The 16,906-nt window shown below is 39.1% G+C and overlaps 1 protein-coding gene and 1 long non-coding RNA gene across 8 annotated transcripts in view; one reads left to right on the top strand and one right to left on the bottom strand.

Moving 5' to 3' along the window:
* The first annotated feature begins 439 nt into the window (after positions 1–439).
* LOC124308170 (neuroglobin-like) overlaps positions 440–16,906 on the top strand; it is a 35,092-nt gene continuing 18,625 nt past the window's right edge. Inside the window, exons 1-3 of one of the 6 annotated variants that reach the window (XM_046770608.1) lie at positions 440–1,616; positions 1,875–1,896; positions 1,985–2,353. In XM_046770608.1, coding sequence (XP_046626564.1) covers positions 2,166–2,353 — 188 coding nt within the window. In that variant the 5' untranslated portion in view covers positions 440–1,616; positions 1,875–1,896; positions 1,985–2,165. Of the gene's footprint in view, positions 2,354–16,906 lie in introns of all 6 variants that reach the window. The other 5 variants (XM_046770609.1, XM_046770607.1, XM_046770605.1 and 2 more) reach the window with 5 other exon arrangements.
* LOC124308174 (uncharacterized) lies at positions 2,806–6,809 on the bottom strand. 2 transcript variants are annotated; one of them, XR_006908939.1, is made up of 3 exons: positions 6,610–6,809; positions 3,356–4,733; positions 2,806–3,268 (listed from the first exon to the last, which is right to left on the bottom strand). It is a non-coding gene; the product is annotated as an uncharacterized LOC124308174 (long non-coding RNA). The 2 variants fall into 2 exon arrangements; XR_006908940.1 differs by having other exon boundaries at positions 2,810–3,268; positions 3,356–3,940.

Here is a 16,906-nt window from a genome sequence, read left to right as displayed (position 1 = left end):
GATGCAACAACATTGTCCGACACTGCCACGGGCGTGAACAAAATCTCCCCCCCCCCCCCCCCCCTTTCGCACTGTCTCTCCCCCTTATCAGTGCGTACGCACAGTGTGCCTAAAACATTTGGTTACTTATCGGGAGGACTCGATGTTCGTGACGTCGTAAACAGATAATACTCGGCTCTAGCGGTTGACATTGTTGCTCCGGAATACCGGGTACCAGCGGGATATCTAATCCCGATTGTTGGACGATATAATTAATACGCGCACGCAGAGAGAGAGAGAGAGAGAGAGAGAAAGGTAGAGAGAGGGGCGAAGGCTGTGCGTGTAATTGTGTGTTTTTGAGCGAGCTCGGCGCGCGATTGCGTCGGCGGTCTTCGGAGCTGCGAAGCGCCTGCGCCACCGGGTTCAGGATCCCCGAAGCCTCAGTCTTGGCTCGCCTGGGCTGTAGGCAACACCTCCGGCAGGGTGCCTCTCTCTTCCTTTCTCTCTCCCTGTCTCTCTCTGTCTATAAACCGGAGACGGGAAAACTCCAGGACGCAGCATTCTCGGCCCTCGGCGCCGTCGGCGGTCGAAATGAGCGACCCTGGAAAGGAGTGAAAACCCTACGAGGAGCCGAACGCGTTTTTGCATTCACGAAAATCGGCTCTTTCGCTCTCTCTCGATCTCTCTCTCTCACTCTCTCTCTCTATCTATGGAGAAATATCGCAGTCGCGAATTATCCCGGGGGTGATAATCAGACACCCTCCTAACGCAAAAAATTCGTTTCGTTCCTTTCTGATCCGTTTTTTGGACCGGAGGGTGGACGACAGCGATGAAATCGCATCTTCGTACTCCGACTCTAGCGCTTTGTATCCACGTGTGATAAATTCATCTTGTCAGCGTCTCGACTCGGCTCTCGTGTCTTTTATTTCGGCACGCGGATCGCGCAAGCTCGCTCATATCAAACCGTAAATGTACGGAGACTCTGTGTGTGTTTTCGGAAATCGTGCGTGTTTGCTAAACCAGTTATAAAAACAAACGGAACTCGCCCACTCGCCTCTGCCATCCTGGGGGACGTGCCTCAGAAGCCCGGAAATTTGGCCAGGGGCTTTGAAATAACTGAACAATCTTCCCAAGGGATTGAAATTGAAGAGAATAGGCGAGGAGAGGAGAGGAAAAATAACTACCTTCGAATCGTGAACCTTTGTCGCTAGGGAGATGAGAGGAGGGGTGGACGATCTGTCGAATAAATGTAACACGTTTCACTCCGTTGCGGACTGAAATGTATGATAATTCGGAGGACGATTGTACAATTCGATAGAGAATAATTGAGTAGATCGGAGAAACCGTGAATGTGAAGCGAAAAGTTTTTGTTTGAATCTCACGTTTGAATAGCTCTCTAGACGGAGAAGGTGGCCGATAGTTTGATACCCTGATTATTACCCGCGTAACGTTAAAAGATTTTATTTGCTGGATCGTAAAAATAAAGAGTCGTCATAAATTCACCGGCTTACCGTTGTGTGCGTGCAGTGTGTTGTATAACCGACCTTGCACGCAATCGCGAGTAAATATTATATACATCGTACGTATACGTGAAACTCACTTTTCCGAAAAGTATACTTCACCCACTTGAATAATACGTAAGTGTCTACTCTGCTCGTCGAATTCCACGGTATCTCGTATCCCCCCCTTCGTTTCATCAAATTTCACTTAAAAGTTTCGAAGCGAGTTTCAGTTCTCGGCTTGATGTGCCTCTGTAATAACCCTGCCTATCCGTAAATTAGTAATTCGTAAAAGTAAAGAAGAAAAAAAAAAAAAAAAAAAAAACAACCATCTACTCAAAGATGAATTGAATATATCCACGTAAAGTGCGCAACATGTAATAACAAACTTAAAAGTTCAACAGGGTAAATCCATGAGGTTCGAACCGGTTGCGCAGAGATTTGACGTTGAAAATAAACTCCAAGTTGATTGTGAAATTGTTCAAGTTATTCCATTGTTTTTATAGAACCCGTCTGCCGTGTGTAAAACAAATCTAATAAACCGTATCCTTCTAATTGAATAAAAAATAAAAAAAAAAAAAAAAACGACAACAAAAACCGGAAATAAATAAACAGTGATATTCAGCGGAACAGGAGGCTGCGGCGACGATATATATTTTTTTTTCTTGATCTTCTTTCAAGTTCGCCATGGGCTGCGAACTCGGGAAACTCGCATCTTCGGGATCGCAAAATCAGACCGGACGTGACAGTCCGCCGCCTCCCGCGGCTACAGATCCAAGACTTCCGTTAACCGCCCGCCAAAAGTACACCATAATCGCCAGTTGGAAAGCCGTCGCCAGAGCCATGGAACCGACTGGTATCTACATGTTCGTCAAGTGAGTCTGGCCATCTATCTCCGGCACTTACTTCATTACACTAATAATGTCATATCTTTTTGCAAGAGCAAAGTCAGGTCGTTAATTCCTTTTTTTTCGACTTTTACATCTCCTTGGGCACATTTTGATGCTCTGATAAAAATTGCGAGGGGTGTGAATTGCGGGTGCAGTTTTCAAATGAGCCACGGATATTTGCTTTGCAAATTGGCAAAGCCGATGACACCTCGCGCCGTGATTGTTAGTCCGGCTCTCGGGTTGAACGATGCGTTGATTGCCCGATGATTCAAATTGTGCATTATTGAACCCACTTTTCGAATGTAGAGGCTTACACGAAGAATGCGTAATCTTTGTGTCATCAAACTTGACAGTTATACAAGTTTGGACTTATTTCATCGAAATATCAACATCTAAGCTCTTGTTTATAATTTCAAGTATTTTGAACTTCTTTATTTTTAAAAGAAATCTTTGCAGGTACCTTACGAATGTAATAACTGATGAGTATTCAATTTTCAACTATCTCCTCGTAGAATTGTTAAACTGTATCGATTTTTATCCAAGCAAACTTCTTATTGTTAGTAAAAAGAAACGTATATAGGTATGGTTGAAACGACTTTTGCCATGTTTCCGAGATAATATGTGCCTCGGAATTTTTCATCACACCTCATGTATTCCATCGTGTAATATTTACGGTACATTAGGCTACAATTCCATTTTAATGTGCCTTTAAAGTAAACAACCGCAAGTCAATCTGCTCCTTTTTTCCTAACGTCTTCTCACGTTTTATCCCTAATGCTCGATGCTGAATTCCTCATATTTGCGCAATGTGATAAGACGTACAGAAATATGTTGCTCCATAAAATGCCTTATCCAACGAACCCCAGCCTAATACATTTGACAACTTTCGAGAACGCATTTCTGGAATTTTCATAAAACAATTCATACCTCAAAAATGAATTCGTTGTATAAAATATGCGAATTAAAACCAACAATAAACACACTAACTGCAAAATTTGATGGTATGTGACTCGATTCCCTCAAAACTGTATCCACAGCACCAAAGTATCCTTGGGTCAGTCGATCCTCGAGAAAAACTCGTGAATAATTTCCTCTCTGTCAGCTCTGGATTCGAATTCGTATTTGTAATATCCAGCTCTGTAAAATATGAGAATTCTATGGGTATCGTAATTTCCGTCCACCCCTCGTATCCAATTTCAAACAAGGAACTCTGCGACATGGCCTCGGTGTTTTCCCATATTCAAGAGTACCTACAGTCCTGCGTATTGTGCAGCACGTTCGGTGTCCTGAGAAAAGGACACACCGAACACTCGGCCCCTTGTCCGTCCCTTCGGACCAGAACTCAACGGCGTTCAACCCTCAGCCAGCAGTTCTCCCAGCTCGTGTTCATTTGTTTCTCGTTCCTGTTCCATTACCTGATTAGGTTCTCGTTTAAGGGCTTGAGGACAAGTAATATCGCCGGACTGCTACACGCCATCCCCCCCCCCCCCCCCCCCCCCCCCCCCCATGAATGACATCAGTAAAGTTGCACGAGTATCAGGGTTGCTCAGAGAGACGGTGAAGTTCTTGACTCTGTACAATTTCCGAAAAAAACGTTTGAAATAAAATGAGAGCGAGGGTTGAATCGCTCCCCAAAATATCCGGTACAACGGTCGTTGAAATTTTCTTTGTTCCTCGAATCTTGTACACCAGAATTATAATTTCAGAATTCTTCGAATCTTATGAAATTTCGCAAGGCACATTCTGTGAAGTATAAGTACGATATGATCCTTTTCAGGTTTTCCAAAGTTAGCGTTAAATTACGTTCCTCCAGACTCTCTCCGAGGAGTCTTTTGACAATTTTTTGAAGCTTCGTGAAATCCGTCAGAATCTCTTCAAGAGTTAGCCAAGTACCGCGATCATACGAAAAGTTTACGACGTTGGAGGAAGCTTTTTTTTAACGAGAAGCCGGATGAGGTTGCGCGAAATTTCGAAGAATTTTAAACTCAAAGAAAATATCGGAACAACAATCCCTGGCAAAAAACTTAAAAAACCGTTAATGAATTTCATCTATCAATGTAATTAAAAATATTTCACTATGGATAAAATGTACACGCACGAGGTAAACCTTAAATTAAATTCTGCATGGTTTTTCATCGTTCAAATAATATAACCGATCGCTTTTAGAACTTGTTCGGAGCTAGCGAAAGATTGTATATTTCCGAATCACGTGTGCGGGTTCTACAAACTTCGATATAAATCATTGCCGTCAAAGACGGAGGAAGTAAACAAAGAGCTAAATACAACGATCGAACATTTGTTGCCCCAGAAGTAAGTTTTTCATTCTGTCTTCTCATATTCTTCTGTTCATCACGCAAACCGTATCCTGTAACAAAATTTACTCAGGCTTGGAGTTTCCCATGATGGAAAACTGCAATTAAAAAGCAAAGGTACGTATGAAACCGCGATGTCATTTTCGGGAAAAATTCACCCCCGTGTGACACGGTAATTGGATGAGATATACAATGGAGGAAAAATGTAAATATAGATTGTGGTTAATATTGGTGAACGATGCAAGCAAGCATCGATCCGACGAATGCGAATGTGTGCCGCGTATCTGCGCGTGTGTGGGTGTGTTTAAAATGTTATTATCATTATTATTAAACCGGTTGTTTCTATCGTTGTTATTATTATTTCAGAGGGCGCTACGGAGTATCTCTGATGCGTGTATGTGACACACATGCCTACGTAGATACGTGTGTAGCGTGTAGACACGTAGTACGTACATTCTCGGGCAGGGATGACAATTCCGAGTGAAATAACAACTCGGGATTTATCTTTGTCGCTCTGTTTAGCTTCCTTAATTTTGCTGCTGCATCGCTGAAGTGAAAAAAAAAAATCTCTTTGTTCGAGAGGCGCGATTTAATTACTGGTGCAATTTTTAGCCCCACTATTTCCTCTTTCTTTTTCTATTCACATATCGTTAATACGCTACAATCGTACGGATGTAGTACAGGCATTATATCTACGTTGACTTAATTTTACCTCCGGAGGTGTTAAAGCGTCGGTCAGCCACTAAAAATCCCAATTTTTTTCAATATCTACGACTCAACCTTTCGTTTCATCTTCGCGTCTTTCAAAAACAATAACGAAGACGAATCACTTCGGCTTTTTCGAAATCATCGAAGTTTCGAATGTGACCAATATAAACGGTTGTTAAAATTTCACTAATCGTTTTCAGTGATTGATGTGAGAAAAGTAACAATAATTTGCGTTTTTGAAACATGTAAATATGCGAATATCATTATTGATTATTCATTATTCGTTTCACTAGACTTGACGAAACGTCATACGAGCGGTATCTTTTCCATCGAAGACTCTTTGGTTCCAAAGATTATTTTCACACTTCAAACCGTATGAAATATCCAATTTTCTAAAGAAGTTGTCGTGATTTTAATAAAAAACACCGGAATTTAATCATTTCCAACGTTCTAATTACAAAATACTTTCTCAATTCATCGACACCTCAGCTTTTGCTATTCGAATCTACCAAGAAAACAAATGGGACAGATGTCAGATATATGAGATACACCCTGAGGGAAATTTTTAGTTCCGGTTATCACTCAGTCCTTAACCATTTTTATTTTTTACCGCAATCGATAAGTAAAGTTCTAGGTACAAAATGAAAATAAGTTTTCTAGCTGTTACCAGAAAGTCTAGTATCCGTTGCTATTCTTGCTCATTACCATCGCTGTTACTATATTTTCTTGTAACTGTTGTGAAAATTTAACGCTTGTGCGGCAATAAATTAACGTTAAAGCCTTATTTAACTGAAAAAGTAGAGTAAACCTCAGAAACTGATTTTGCGTTGTAATCACCAAAAAAGGATCGACAATAGCGCAAAATGGTTAGGTGTACCTCGTTTTTCGTAATCCTAACAATATTCAAACAGTTTTTTTAACGATACCTGTTTTACTGAATTTTTCTAGTTACTATAACAAATGAAATTTTTCTCATTGCACGGTATGGACATGGTTTCATTCGTGTTCGCCATCACTGGCGCACATAACGTTGATGAAGATGTTTAAACAGTCCTCTCCCTTCCCCCATAACTTTCGATTCAGACGGTATAACCCATCCGTTCTTAAACCGTGTAAAAAACCATATTAAACTTCTCCCTATTAATATTGTATGTACAAGGGACCGAAACTCTTCGCTCGGTTTTTATCCGATGAAATTTTTACTCGTATGGGGTAACTTACATAAGTGGTTCGCAATGACGTTATTCGCTTTTTTAACCCCGAGTCGCGTTCCGTGACCCCGCCAAAATGAAACAATCCCGAAACTTTTAATGGCCGTCGAATGATCGTCCGCTATCCCTGGTCCAATGTGTACCCTACTCTCATCCTCGACCCTTCAAGATTGCCAGTTTCACGCACGTGTAACCTGCACCAGCAGCAACTTCAACTTTATAAGTGCGACGTAGTGTCACCTGCACCCTCGACTTTTACACCCAACCTTCCCTCCCTTCGTGGCTGTCCTATATTGATTAATAACGTGACTGTACCCGGTACACGCCCCGCAGCCTTGATATTGAGCTATTTTACGACGTACAACTTATGATGGAGAAATTGTTATTACAAAAGAAATCCGCAGAGATGTAGCGAAATTATGCGAAACTTTTCAGCGGCCCAAAATGTAACCCAAATTGGTTAGGACAGTTATGAGTGGGTGCGATGGAAATCAGTACGGTTTACTTTACAACACCGTTTTCTTTCATCCTTAAGAACAAGAATATTGTGATTTTCTCCACATTGGATGTGTGTATTTAAATGATCATCGCCTTATTTTCCATTTGTAGAATTGTATCACAAGTCGGAAAAATACATTCGCGGTTAGACAGATTATCGAATTCAAATGCTTTGCAATGGACTTGTCCATCTCTTATTCCGAAACGGAACATCACGATATTGGCAAGCCGTATCGGACAAAAAAAAACTGTCTAAGCATAAAAACATGCTCTTTGATTCACTTAAATCAAAATGACGCGTACGTTATACCCTGAATTAAACAAGAACCTACGATTGGATGGAAAAGTTTACGATTGATTAAAAAAACATTTATTCTTTTATTTCACGTGCACGCTTTCTTGCAGGCCGTGATTTGACGATCACACCGATTGGTATATTCTGAAAGCAAAATATATTATATATAACAGCGTGATTTCTAGAGAAAAAAAAAATGCTGAAATTTTGGGAACAATCCATTTAGAATACCTAGAAATGATCGATAATAATAAAACAAAAACTTGAAGCGAAGTCTGATGTGGTTGTTTGGAACGTTGTAGTTTTTGTAATTTATTTTAAAAATAACGATAGAATAAAGTCTGAATTCTCTGAATACCATGGAAATTACTTTGGCTATGGAGGGAAGTGTGAAAAACTCAAATTTCAAATTCTTATAACATTTTCTGCTCTGTTCGACAAAAGCAAACGTGGAATCCAATTACACGTGTAACATCTGAAGAAACGAGGTACTATAATTTTGATAAACTAGAAGGTCAAAAACCTTTCGAGGCTTGTACGATGCAAATAATGCGATTGAAAATTAGCACATAAGTTCCCAAACCCGTTCAGCGTCAAAGCAAGCTGCGAAAAAAATCTGTGAGCTTTTTTTGACACTCGAATATCCCTCCCCTCCCATGTTCCATTCAAGGTGGGAAGGCTCCAAACCAAATAGGTTCAGAAAATCCTGGGCTTTAAAATTGCTTAAATCCTCAGGCTTGCCGATGGGTTGGGACCCTAGCCCACTTGGCATTTCGAAATTTACGACGGTCATATACAGTCAGGAACTAGTTTCCTCCGCTGGGTGATTTGCGGAAGGCAACGAGGCGTGATCAGCCACCCACCAACCGTGGCCCCAAAACCAGAATTTGGTGATGAACTTAGCTCAACTTCACACGGCTTTAGCGAGTCCGTTAAGCGCAGGCCAAGTGGGACCGGATAGAATCCGTAAAAAAGAGAGTCCGGTCTACCGTCTCCATTCTTGTCGCAATTTTTTTGGAACCAAAAATTGCGAGGAGTTTGAAACGTTATTTCATGCGGTGATAATCAGTTATAATATATATGAGCTGATCCATCAATTTTCGGCCAGCTCTTTAGGGTGAAAATATCGATCTAACTCCAACTTGGACACACTTCGAAAAACGGAATGTTGAGGCCATTGATTTTCAGTTTTTAAAAGGCAAAACAACAAGTTGGTTCAATTTTTTCGCATACATCACCTTACGTTATAACGTACTTATGAGTGGTGATATTTTAGGTTATGTTTGCATTGATCCTTGGAAATACGCGAATTTTAATAATAAATGTTTCGGACTGTTTCCACTGCCACTATAATCCCGAGAAGTATATCTCCCAATACACTATTTGGAATAATGCTGATCGAATACTGTGAAAATGATCACTGATCGTGAATTCGAAGCTTGTTTCGTTTGAATATTCGCGCGAATCCGCCATGTTCCAGCGAGTTTCGAAGAACCAATCAAACTTCTATTGTCCTTACCACTCTGGGACCGGATGGCCGGCCTATGGATTCGCAGGAACACAATAAGCGTAACGTCACGCGCCGGTTTCCCTGTTTCGCTATTTGCACATCCCGTCCTTGGCACACATTATTCCCGCAGGTGCGTGTGTGCGGACGAACCTGCGTTTCTGGCTGTTCTAATCAGGGACCTGAGACGCAGGAGCAAATATTTGATCGAAACTCCCTGAAGTCAGGGCCAAGTCCCGAGTTTGATATAAAGCCGATTATATTTCTCAACTAATATCCGATAGTCCTAAGATTGTTAGTTGCCACCTGATCCGCTCCCTAGGGTATTTTCCTTCCTAACGGGAGAGTATTTTTATCGATTATTCGTGAAATTTTTGTGCTAGGTACAAGAAACCCTTCTTTTTAAGATTTCTATCATTATTTATGCATTTTTATTTGCATGACGGGGAAACGGTACAGGTATACGTATACCGAGAGGTTTTATTGAAATATCCTGTTCATCGTCTAGTTTATATGCATAGCCAACCTTGTAAAAATGTTACTAGCATAATGGATCGCGGCTGCGCCATGACCGGATCATTCTTTATAGGCGAGAGATTATTGTTAACTGTCATTTGTCAGCCAGCCGTTTCCAGGAAATTTTTCCTTGTTAGTGAAAGTTTGCTTCAGGCTGCGAACATAATTTTAAACAATACTGTGTCATAATTTTTCGGAAAACGTGCATAAAACTTTTTAAAAAAATTTAAACATCGGAAATTGCAAGAATTTTTTACCTGTCGAAGAGAAAGAAGACAAATGAAAAAAAGAAAGTACAGATTTAACTCAAAATTTCTATTACCAATGATTTGTGGAAAATATGTGCAGAAACTATAAGTTTTTCGTCTATTCTGCGTCGCTAATTCGCTTCAAAATCATCAGAATGGCATATTACCATATTAACCTTATAATAAAATTTTTTAAAGAATGCCATCAACTTTTTTCACGTGACGATAAAAACGAAAAAACAAATCGAAGGTTCCAAATGGAACAAAGAAGATATTATTCAGTCTTTACGTGAACAGGTAACAGTACGATCATTAAAATTGCAATCGTGAATGCATTAAAAAAAAAAAAATTTAAGAAAAAAACTGATCAGCAAGTTTCTTCAATAAAGAAATCAAATATACGGCCTTTGCTTTTCAGCAGGGTTCGAGAAACTGACAGAAGAATGACAAAGGTCCTCATAGACTACGTGAATCAGAAATTGAAAAAAATTATAAAAAAAAAATACATCCGAGAGACCGTTGAGGGAAATTCGTTCGGTTGACAAAAGCAGCTGGTGTTTTTAATTTTTCTCTGTATGATGCACAACATAATACACAATCCAATTTTTTGCTTCAGCCCCTCTGTCTTACAATTAGCAGGTCAACCCCTGTTTTTGCCAGATTTCGCTCCTCTCGTTTCCCCACTCGAGTATTATGAAAACGATTCTTCAAGTTTGTTTGTTTTCTCTTATTATCCATAGCCGTGTTGCGGCTGTTTTGTTTTTCTTTTTCGCCTTATTTTCCGTTCTCGATGCGTGGCCATGTATTCACGACCGCTGACATCAATTAAGGATCTACTTCACATCACTTTTCCATCCTGCCATGATGTTTTCATGGCTTTCCATTGTGTAGATATTTATACACCGATACACTCGAGATTCTTCTTTATCCATAAGCTATTTTTATTCTCCATTTCTCTTCACCACAGATCAGCTCTTATTTGAGATCGAGGCCCGAAACAACGGCACCGGATTAAATTAGGTAATTGATTCCCCGTTCCTTCGTTCGACTCCACTTTACCCTGTAATTCCGAAATGCTATTTGCTCGTTTTCGAATTGATTTTCCCAGCACGAATTTCATCATCTAAACGTTTACAGAGCTATTTTCGGTCGTGATTTCTGTCCCCGTTTCATTACTGTCTACACAATTATTATTTTTTTTTTGTATTCTGTTTACTTTTTACTTTCTACATATATTGTGCATATATACAAAGTGAGAATAAAATTATTAACGCTACTTGTTTCAACGTAACGAGTATTAAATTTGTCACCACTGATGCAAAAAGTGACCAGAGCTTCTACTTGATTCTTGAGCAGAGACAGAAAGAAAGGATCGGTTCGAAAGAGGCTAGAAATATTTTTTATCCAAGCAGGAATTTCTGGTAAAATTCGAAGGAAAAAAATATACATTAAAAATCTAATCATTTTATTCAAAACGCATAAATTTATTCTCGAACAAAAGGAAACAAATTTATTTTTATCCTGATATTCTCAATCCGAAAAGCCTTTCCGCGAGAAAAAGAAAATCAAAAAAAAAAAAAAAAAAAATGGAAAAAAGTGTGAAGAGTTGTGGCATGCAGGCACGATTAAAATTTTATCGGTACAATCTTCTTGTGGCCGTAGGCCGTTTAAGAATTTGACGAATTCTCGCTTCTCTCTCTCTCTCTCTCTTGGTATTTGTGCGTGTGTGCGTACGTGTCAAAAACGCGGCTCTTATTTTTATTCTGACAGATACACGGACGCGTTGACGGAAATAAATTGAGGTAATTCGGGTGGCTCGAGGCCTGCAGAACCACAGGGTCGATATGCCCTCACCTCGGAATGAAATTTCCTCGAAACTCATCTTCGCGAAATTTGGCTAAAAGTAAATTGCATTACGAAGTGTGCGCGTCTAGGAAGCGCAGACTCTGCGCATCTGTAACGCAATTAAGTGCAGCCAGAACCGCGGCTACCAACCTGCAGGACGGCATGACAAACGCGGAGCCCGATACCGACGATCGTGATGATGATGATGATCACGATGACGATGCCGCTCCAGCAGCGTCTGGTTTCCAGTGACGAGCCGACAAGGTTTCAGCGAATCGATAATCCCCGTGAAAACACCGGCCTGGTCTCGTCTCATCTCGTCTCGTCTCGTCGTGTCTCGTCTCTTCTGGCGTACAAGGTTTAACCCGCGGTTCTGTTCTTTACACGAGAATTCGGAGCGAACCCATGCCTGGAAGGGCTGAGGGTGTATGGGAAGAGGCAGATGTTCTTTCCCACTGTGGACGAACCTGTCAATTTTCACGAAATTCATCCGATTCTACCTGTATCTATTCCAAAAACCAAATGCGTTGACAGAATTGGATGCAACGAGGAGAAATCTTAGTTGTGCAGATACGAAGCACTCGGTTATCTGCATTTTTTTAAGATAATCGAAAAATGAATCTACAGTAGAACCTCGATTATCGAAACCCTCAACTATCCGAACGCTGGCTCAAAAAAAAAAAAGATTTTTGGTGCGAAGTATAAATTGTTGGTAAAAAATGTGGGGCAGCCGTTCGTCAATTGACAATAGACGACTATGTAAAATCGGAATAATAAAATAATCGTTCGGTGTTTGAAAGAGGTTCAATATGTATTTGGATGTTTATCACGGACTGTTTGTCGATTTTAAATTTGTGTCGTACATATTGTTATACCTTAAAATAAAAATTGCATTTCGGTTATACGAACTTTGGATCATCCGAACTAAGCTCGGTCCCAATTAGTTCGGATAATCGAGGTTCTACTGTATTATAGTTCGGGTACAAACCGAAAATTGTTATCTTATTCATGTGATCAGAAAATCTACTACGCCTTGCTGTTTCGGTTCGTCGTGGTCACTCCTGCTAAATATTTTTTTTTTTTTCTTTTTTTCAAGTATATCGATAATTTGATATCAAAGCCTTGTTTAGCCGAAGGATTTTAGTCAATTAAATAACCAGCTTTAACGTGGCAGTGACCAGAAGATACATCAAATCTTCCGCTCCTATTCTAAATTATACTCGTTTCCTCACATCGTTGAAATCCACAGAAATGAAGAACAGATATTTTTCCAATCGGATCGAGTATTTTTTGTAAAATCAAAAAGCTTTCAAAAAAAGTCATCGATTATCATACGTATTCGGGGGAAAATGGGGTCACGGGACAATATTCATCGGGGTATATCGAGACGTGTTTCACCGTGAATTCGTAATCAAAGAGAGTGATTTGAAATTTATTCGCAATACTGTAAATGAAGGAAGAAAAAAATGCTACGTGACGAAAGATGTTACGCGCTATATAATATAATAAAAAAAAGTAACGAAATGTTAGTGAATTTTTCCTACGATCAAGTAATAGTTTGAAAAAATATGTGCATATAATTAAAAATTATGCAATGAATCACCGTATAAAAAGTGTGTTTACTCGTCAAATTTATTCTGTTTCAGTGAAAGTTGTGCAAATGTTCGTTATTTTCTCAAAGCACAATAATTCACATGAAAGTAAATAACGAATGGTAATCTCAGAACTTTTGAAAGTATAAAACTTCAAAACTCTTTGATTACAACATCGGACGGTACAGGAAAAATCTTAATTCTGGAAAGGTTGAGCAAACCAAAGAATTAATATTACATTTTTATCGTCACTGTATAAGCACCGTATCTATGTATAAAAATGAATGTAACGCATAGATTGTACTATTTTCGATAGGTTCGGGCAAATCAGGATGACCTGAATAGTTCCCACTGGGAAACTTGGCGATTTACGAAATCAGCATCAATTCATTAGTACCCATCAGTTTCAGATACTTGGTCAGATAATCTCGCTTTCGAGAATCTCGCGCTCATTCTGCGGGATGATAAGACGACCTGCATCATCCAAGGATCGGAATCTAGGTTAACGATATTTTTTTTCACACCGAAACGGAATTAAGGAATCTCACATCTATCACCACTGCAAGGATATTTCCAGAATAGGGGAAAGAAATGAGAAAAATCTTTCTCGTTTCCGGTTGACCTAAAATTCATGCTGGAATTTCCCTCTGTAAATTCGTTTATTTTCAATATCATAAATCAACAAAAAAGTGCGCGTATTACTGCGAGAGGACGAATGAAAAACTTACCACTATTCGGATTCGGTGAACTTCTCTGAAATTATATTAATTTGTAATACTATTTAGCCAAAATATAGCAAGAAACAGAATTCAGTAGAGAAAATTAGCGAATATCGGATTAAGTTTCAGCTGAACAAGGTAAGGATGGGTAATTTAAGCAACCACCTAACCAGACTGTCTAACTCAACTTAGATGAAAGTCGAAAGTTCGTGTCGTTGTAACTTCGGAAATTGCGCACGCGGGAAAATATATACACCTGTATATAAAATATTCTTACATCCCGCGGCGAATTCTGACACGACGTACAGGAAGAAAAGTTTTCAACAACACACCCTCCAATTCCTAACGCTACTTTTGTATAATACATATACATTATACATGATGTTCTATTTTTCAATATAATATTATGAAGTTTTAGAGTAGGTAGGTACTTTCCTGATGAGAAACAACTTCAAACAAACAGCTGCCAGAGTGTAATGTGAACGCATAGAACGGATACATGCAATATATTAGAAAAAGTTTGCAGGTTACTTGAAAAAAAATACAAACACCTCATTTCGTTCAGATTCCAGGGTTGATCAATATTATACTCTCGGGAAAAGCACAGGACGTATACTCAAAAGACAAGAAACATGACATTTTTTGACAGCGGTTTAATCTATTTTATAAAACAAATAATACAAAGTTATTATACAATGTTTTAACTTTATTTGACAAAAGTTAAAAAACTTTGTATATTCACTGCAGACCAAGTTATCGCCATATTTTTTGGAACTCCTCCCACAAGCAGTGCTTTTGCGGTGACCATCGTAACTTTTTAATGATTCATCTAGAACGAATCAAACAAAAAAAAAAAACATTAGTTTAATAGTTAATCTAGTGCCTTTCTAGTTCTGTCAATCACAATCCCAGACTGTTCGTTATAAGCGAATCAATTCTCCGTCATGCGAGGCGGTCAGTAAGCATTTTCGAAAGCTATGTGGTTTGTGCCATTGTGGCATTGTGAGAATATTCGTCGAGGTAGGCTAGTCCATCCACTTGTCCAGCGATACGAATGCCGGGGATTATTAGGTTGGCGGTAAGCCCACCTGAACATCTTGTCTGCCAATCGGTTATCGCTGGTATTTCAAAGCTCAAACAGAACTCGAGAATTGTGCGGCGATTGGAATTGGCATGGGTGATCAATCATTTACTTTGCACAAAAATGATAGGAATGAAGAAAAATCTTGTATATTCGACTGGCTCTTCTCGATTCTGAACCAGAATTGCAATATCAGAAGCTGCAGAATGAAGAACCGTTGGCAAATTAAATCAATTATCACGTGGACGATGTCGCGTCGGATTAAAGTTAATTGATAAAATGTTGAATATATATAAGAAATGCTTGGACAAAAATCTATTATCATCATGCATCATCATGCACAGTATTAAAGTTCGAAACCAAAGTTTGGATGTTCAGATGTTCGGACGTTCAGGAAGTTACGTCGCCCAAAATTTTTTTTCTCTTGACGTCATCGATGTACAGTAATCGTCGACAACGAAAATCAGCGAGCCGAATTCCTCAGTCTGGCAACAACCGCGCAGTAGAGCGGACGGATGAGAGTCGCGCTCCGCAAATTTCGAGTACCGGGTTCTCTACATCATGGATCCTGTGCTCCGGGTCCGCTTCCTGGTGCAACTCGAGTTCCAGGACGAGCGCTCCGTAGTTTCTGCGCTCCAGGTCCGCTACCTAGTGAAACTCGAGTTCCAGAACAAGCGCTCCGTAGTTCTGGATGTCCAGGTCCTTGACCTGGTGACTTTTGACCTTCCGGACTAATTTTCAAGTTTCAGTACTATGAAACCAATATGCATGCTTCAGATGACATTTTGAATCGGAAAAAAAACCGAACGACCAGGATCAACAAATTGCAATTGGTGAGTGGTTGGCATTGTATACATAGAAATACACGACAATAACGTCGTTCAATTCGAGGTAAATTTTCTGTGCGCAGTGTTTCAAATCTATCAACACTTAGCTGATTGTTGTGTAGTATTTTTTGAGAAAATTTATTGTCATAAAATCACAATACGTTATACTTACATGCATGTGTAAACGTGATGTAAGTATACAACTATGTCATCTGGTAAAACACTGACAAATATTAAGCGAGTGCACGAGCACAAAAACCAGTTACTCTAGGTATCCGACCCCAAGTGAGCTTTAGCGAGCGAGTGTTTTAAACCTAGTTCTTATTAATTTACATTTCGAGATAGTCGGCTATTGAATATTTATGAAATTATTGCATTCGTAAGTTACGAAGATATGCATAACAAATACTGGAAGCAGAAACGAAAGCTTAAATATAAATGTTTTATTTCGAATCGCTTGAAAATATTTCATAAAATTTAAAAGATTCGTTCAAATTTATTATATGATGGTTCAGTTAATTCAGCCGAATACTGTTTACAAATTTAATGAAACACTTTTTTTTTATCCCGTTCACATCGTTCAATATTTAACTTTACAACATTACTCTGGTATTGATTATGATCAACAAATTGGAATATTGGACTGACCACTGAGTAAAAATCAAATCTGTTTTAGTGAATTTGTGGAAAATGATTTTGTGAATAAAATGATACATCGAAAAGTGAGATTGAACAAATATACTAGACTTGTAATAGTTTTCAAGCTAACATATTTGGAATCAAGCATCGATATCTAAGCTTCCGTTTATGATTCCAAATTTATCTATTTTAAAATTTTACAGACATCCTTGTAGTTTATTTTATAATATAATTTATAAAAAGTATTGATATTTTGGCCAACCCACCTCATTTTTAATGGTTGATAAAAAAAATTTGAAGTGAATTGGAACGACTTTTTTTGATCATTAATCCTGCCGGCAGGAAAGTAATTACTTTCGACTGAAAAATATTCGCTGTTGCAAAAAATAAATTCAGAATTTATTACAGGCGTTTGAGCGAGTTTATTTAATTATGCTTATTAATTACGTCAAACGAGGTGAAAATATCTGGAGAAAAGTGGCCAAGTTTCCTCTGCTGGTTGTATAAAATGCTTTCGGTACTCTACAAATGTGGCTTGAT

The sequence above is a fragment of the Neodiprion virginianus genome, chromosome 6 (assembly GCF_021901495.1).
Source record: "Neodiprion virginianus isolate iyNeoVirg1 chromosome 6, iyNeoVirg1.1, whole genome shotgun sequence".
Lineage (NCBI taxonomy): Eukaryota > Metazoa > Arthropoda > Insecta > Hymenoptera > Diprionidae > Neodiprion > Neodiprion virginianus.
The sequence above is the reverse complement of the archived record's forward strand: the minus strand, read 5'-3'. Positions and strand labels throughout refer to the sequence as shown.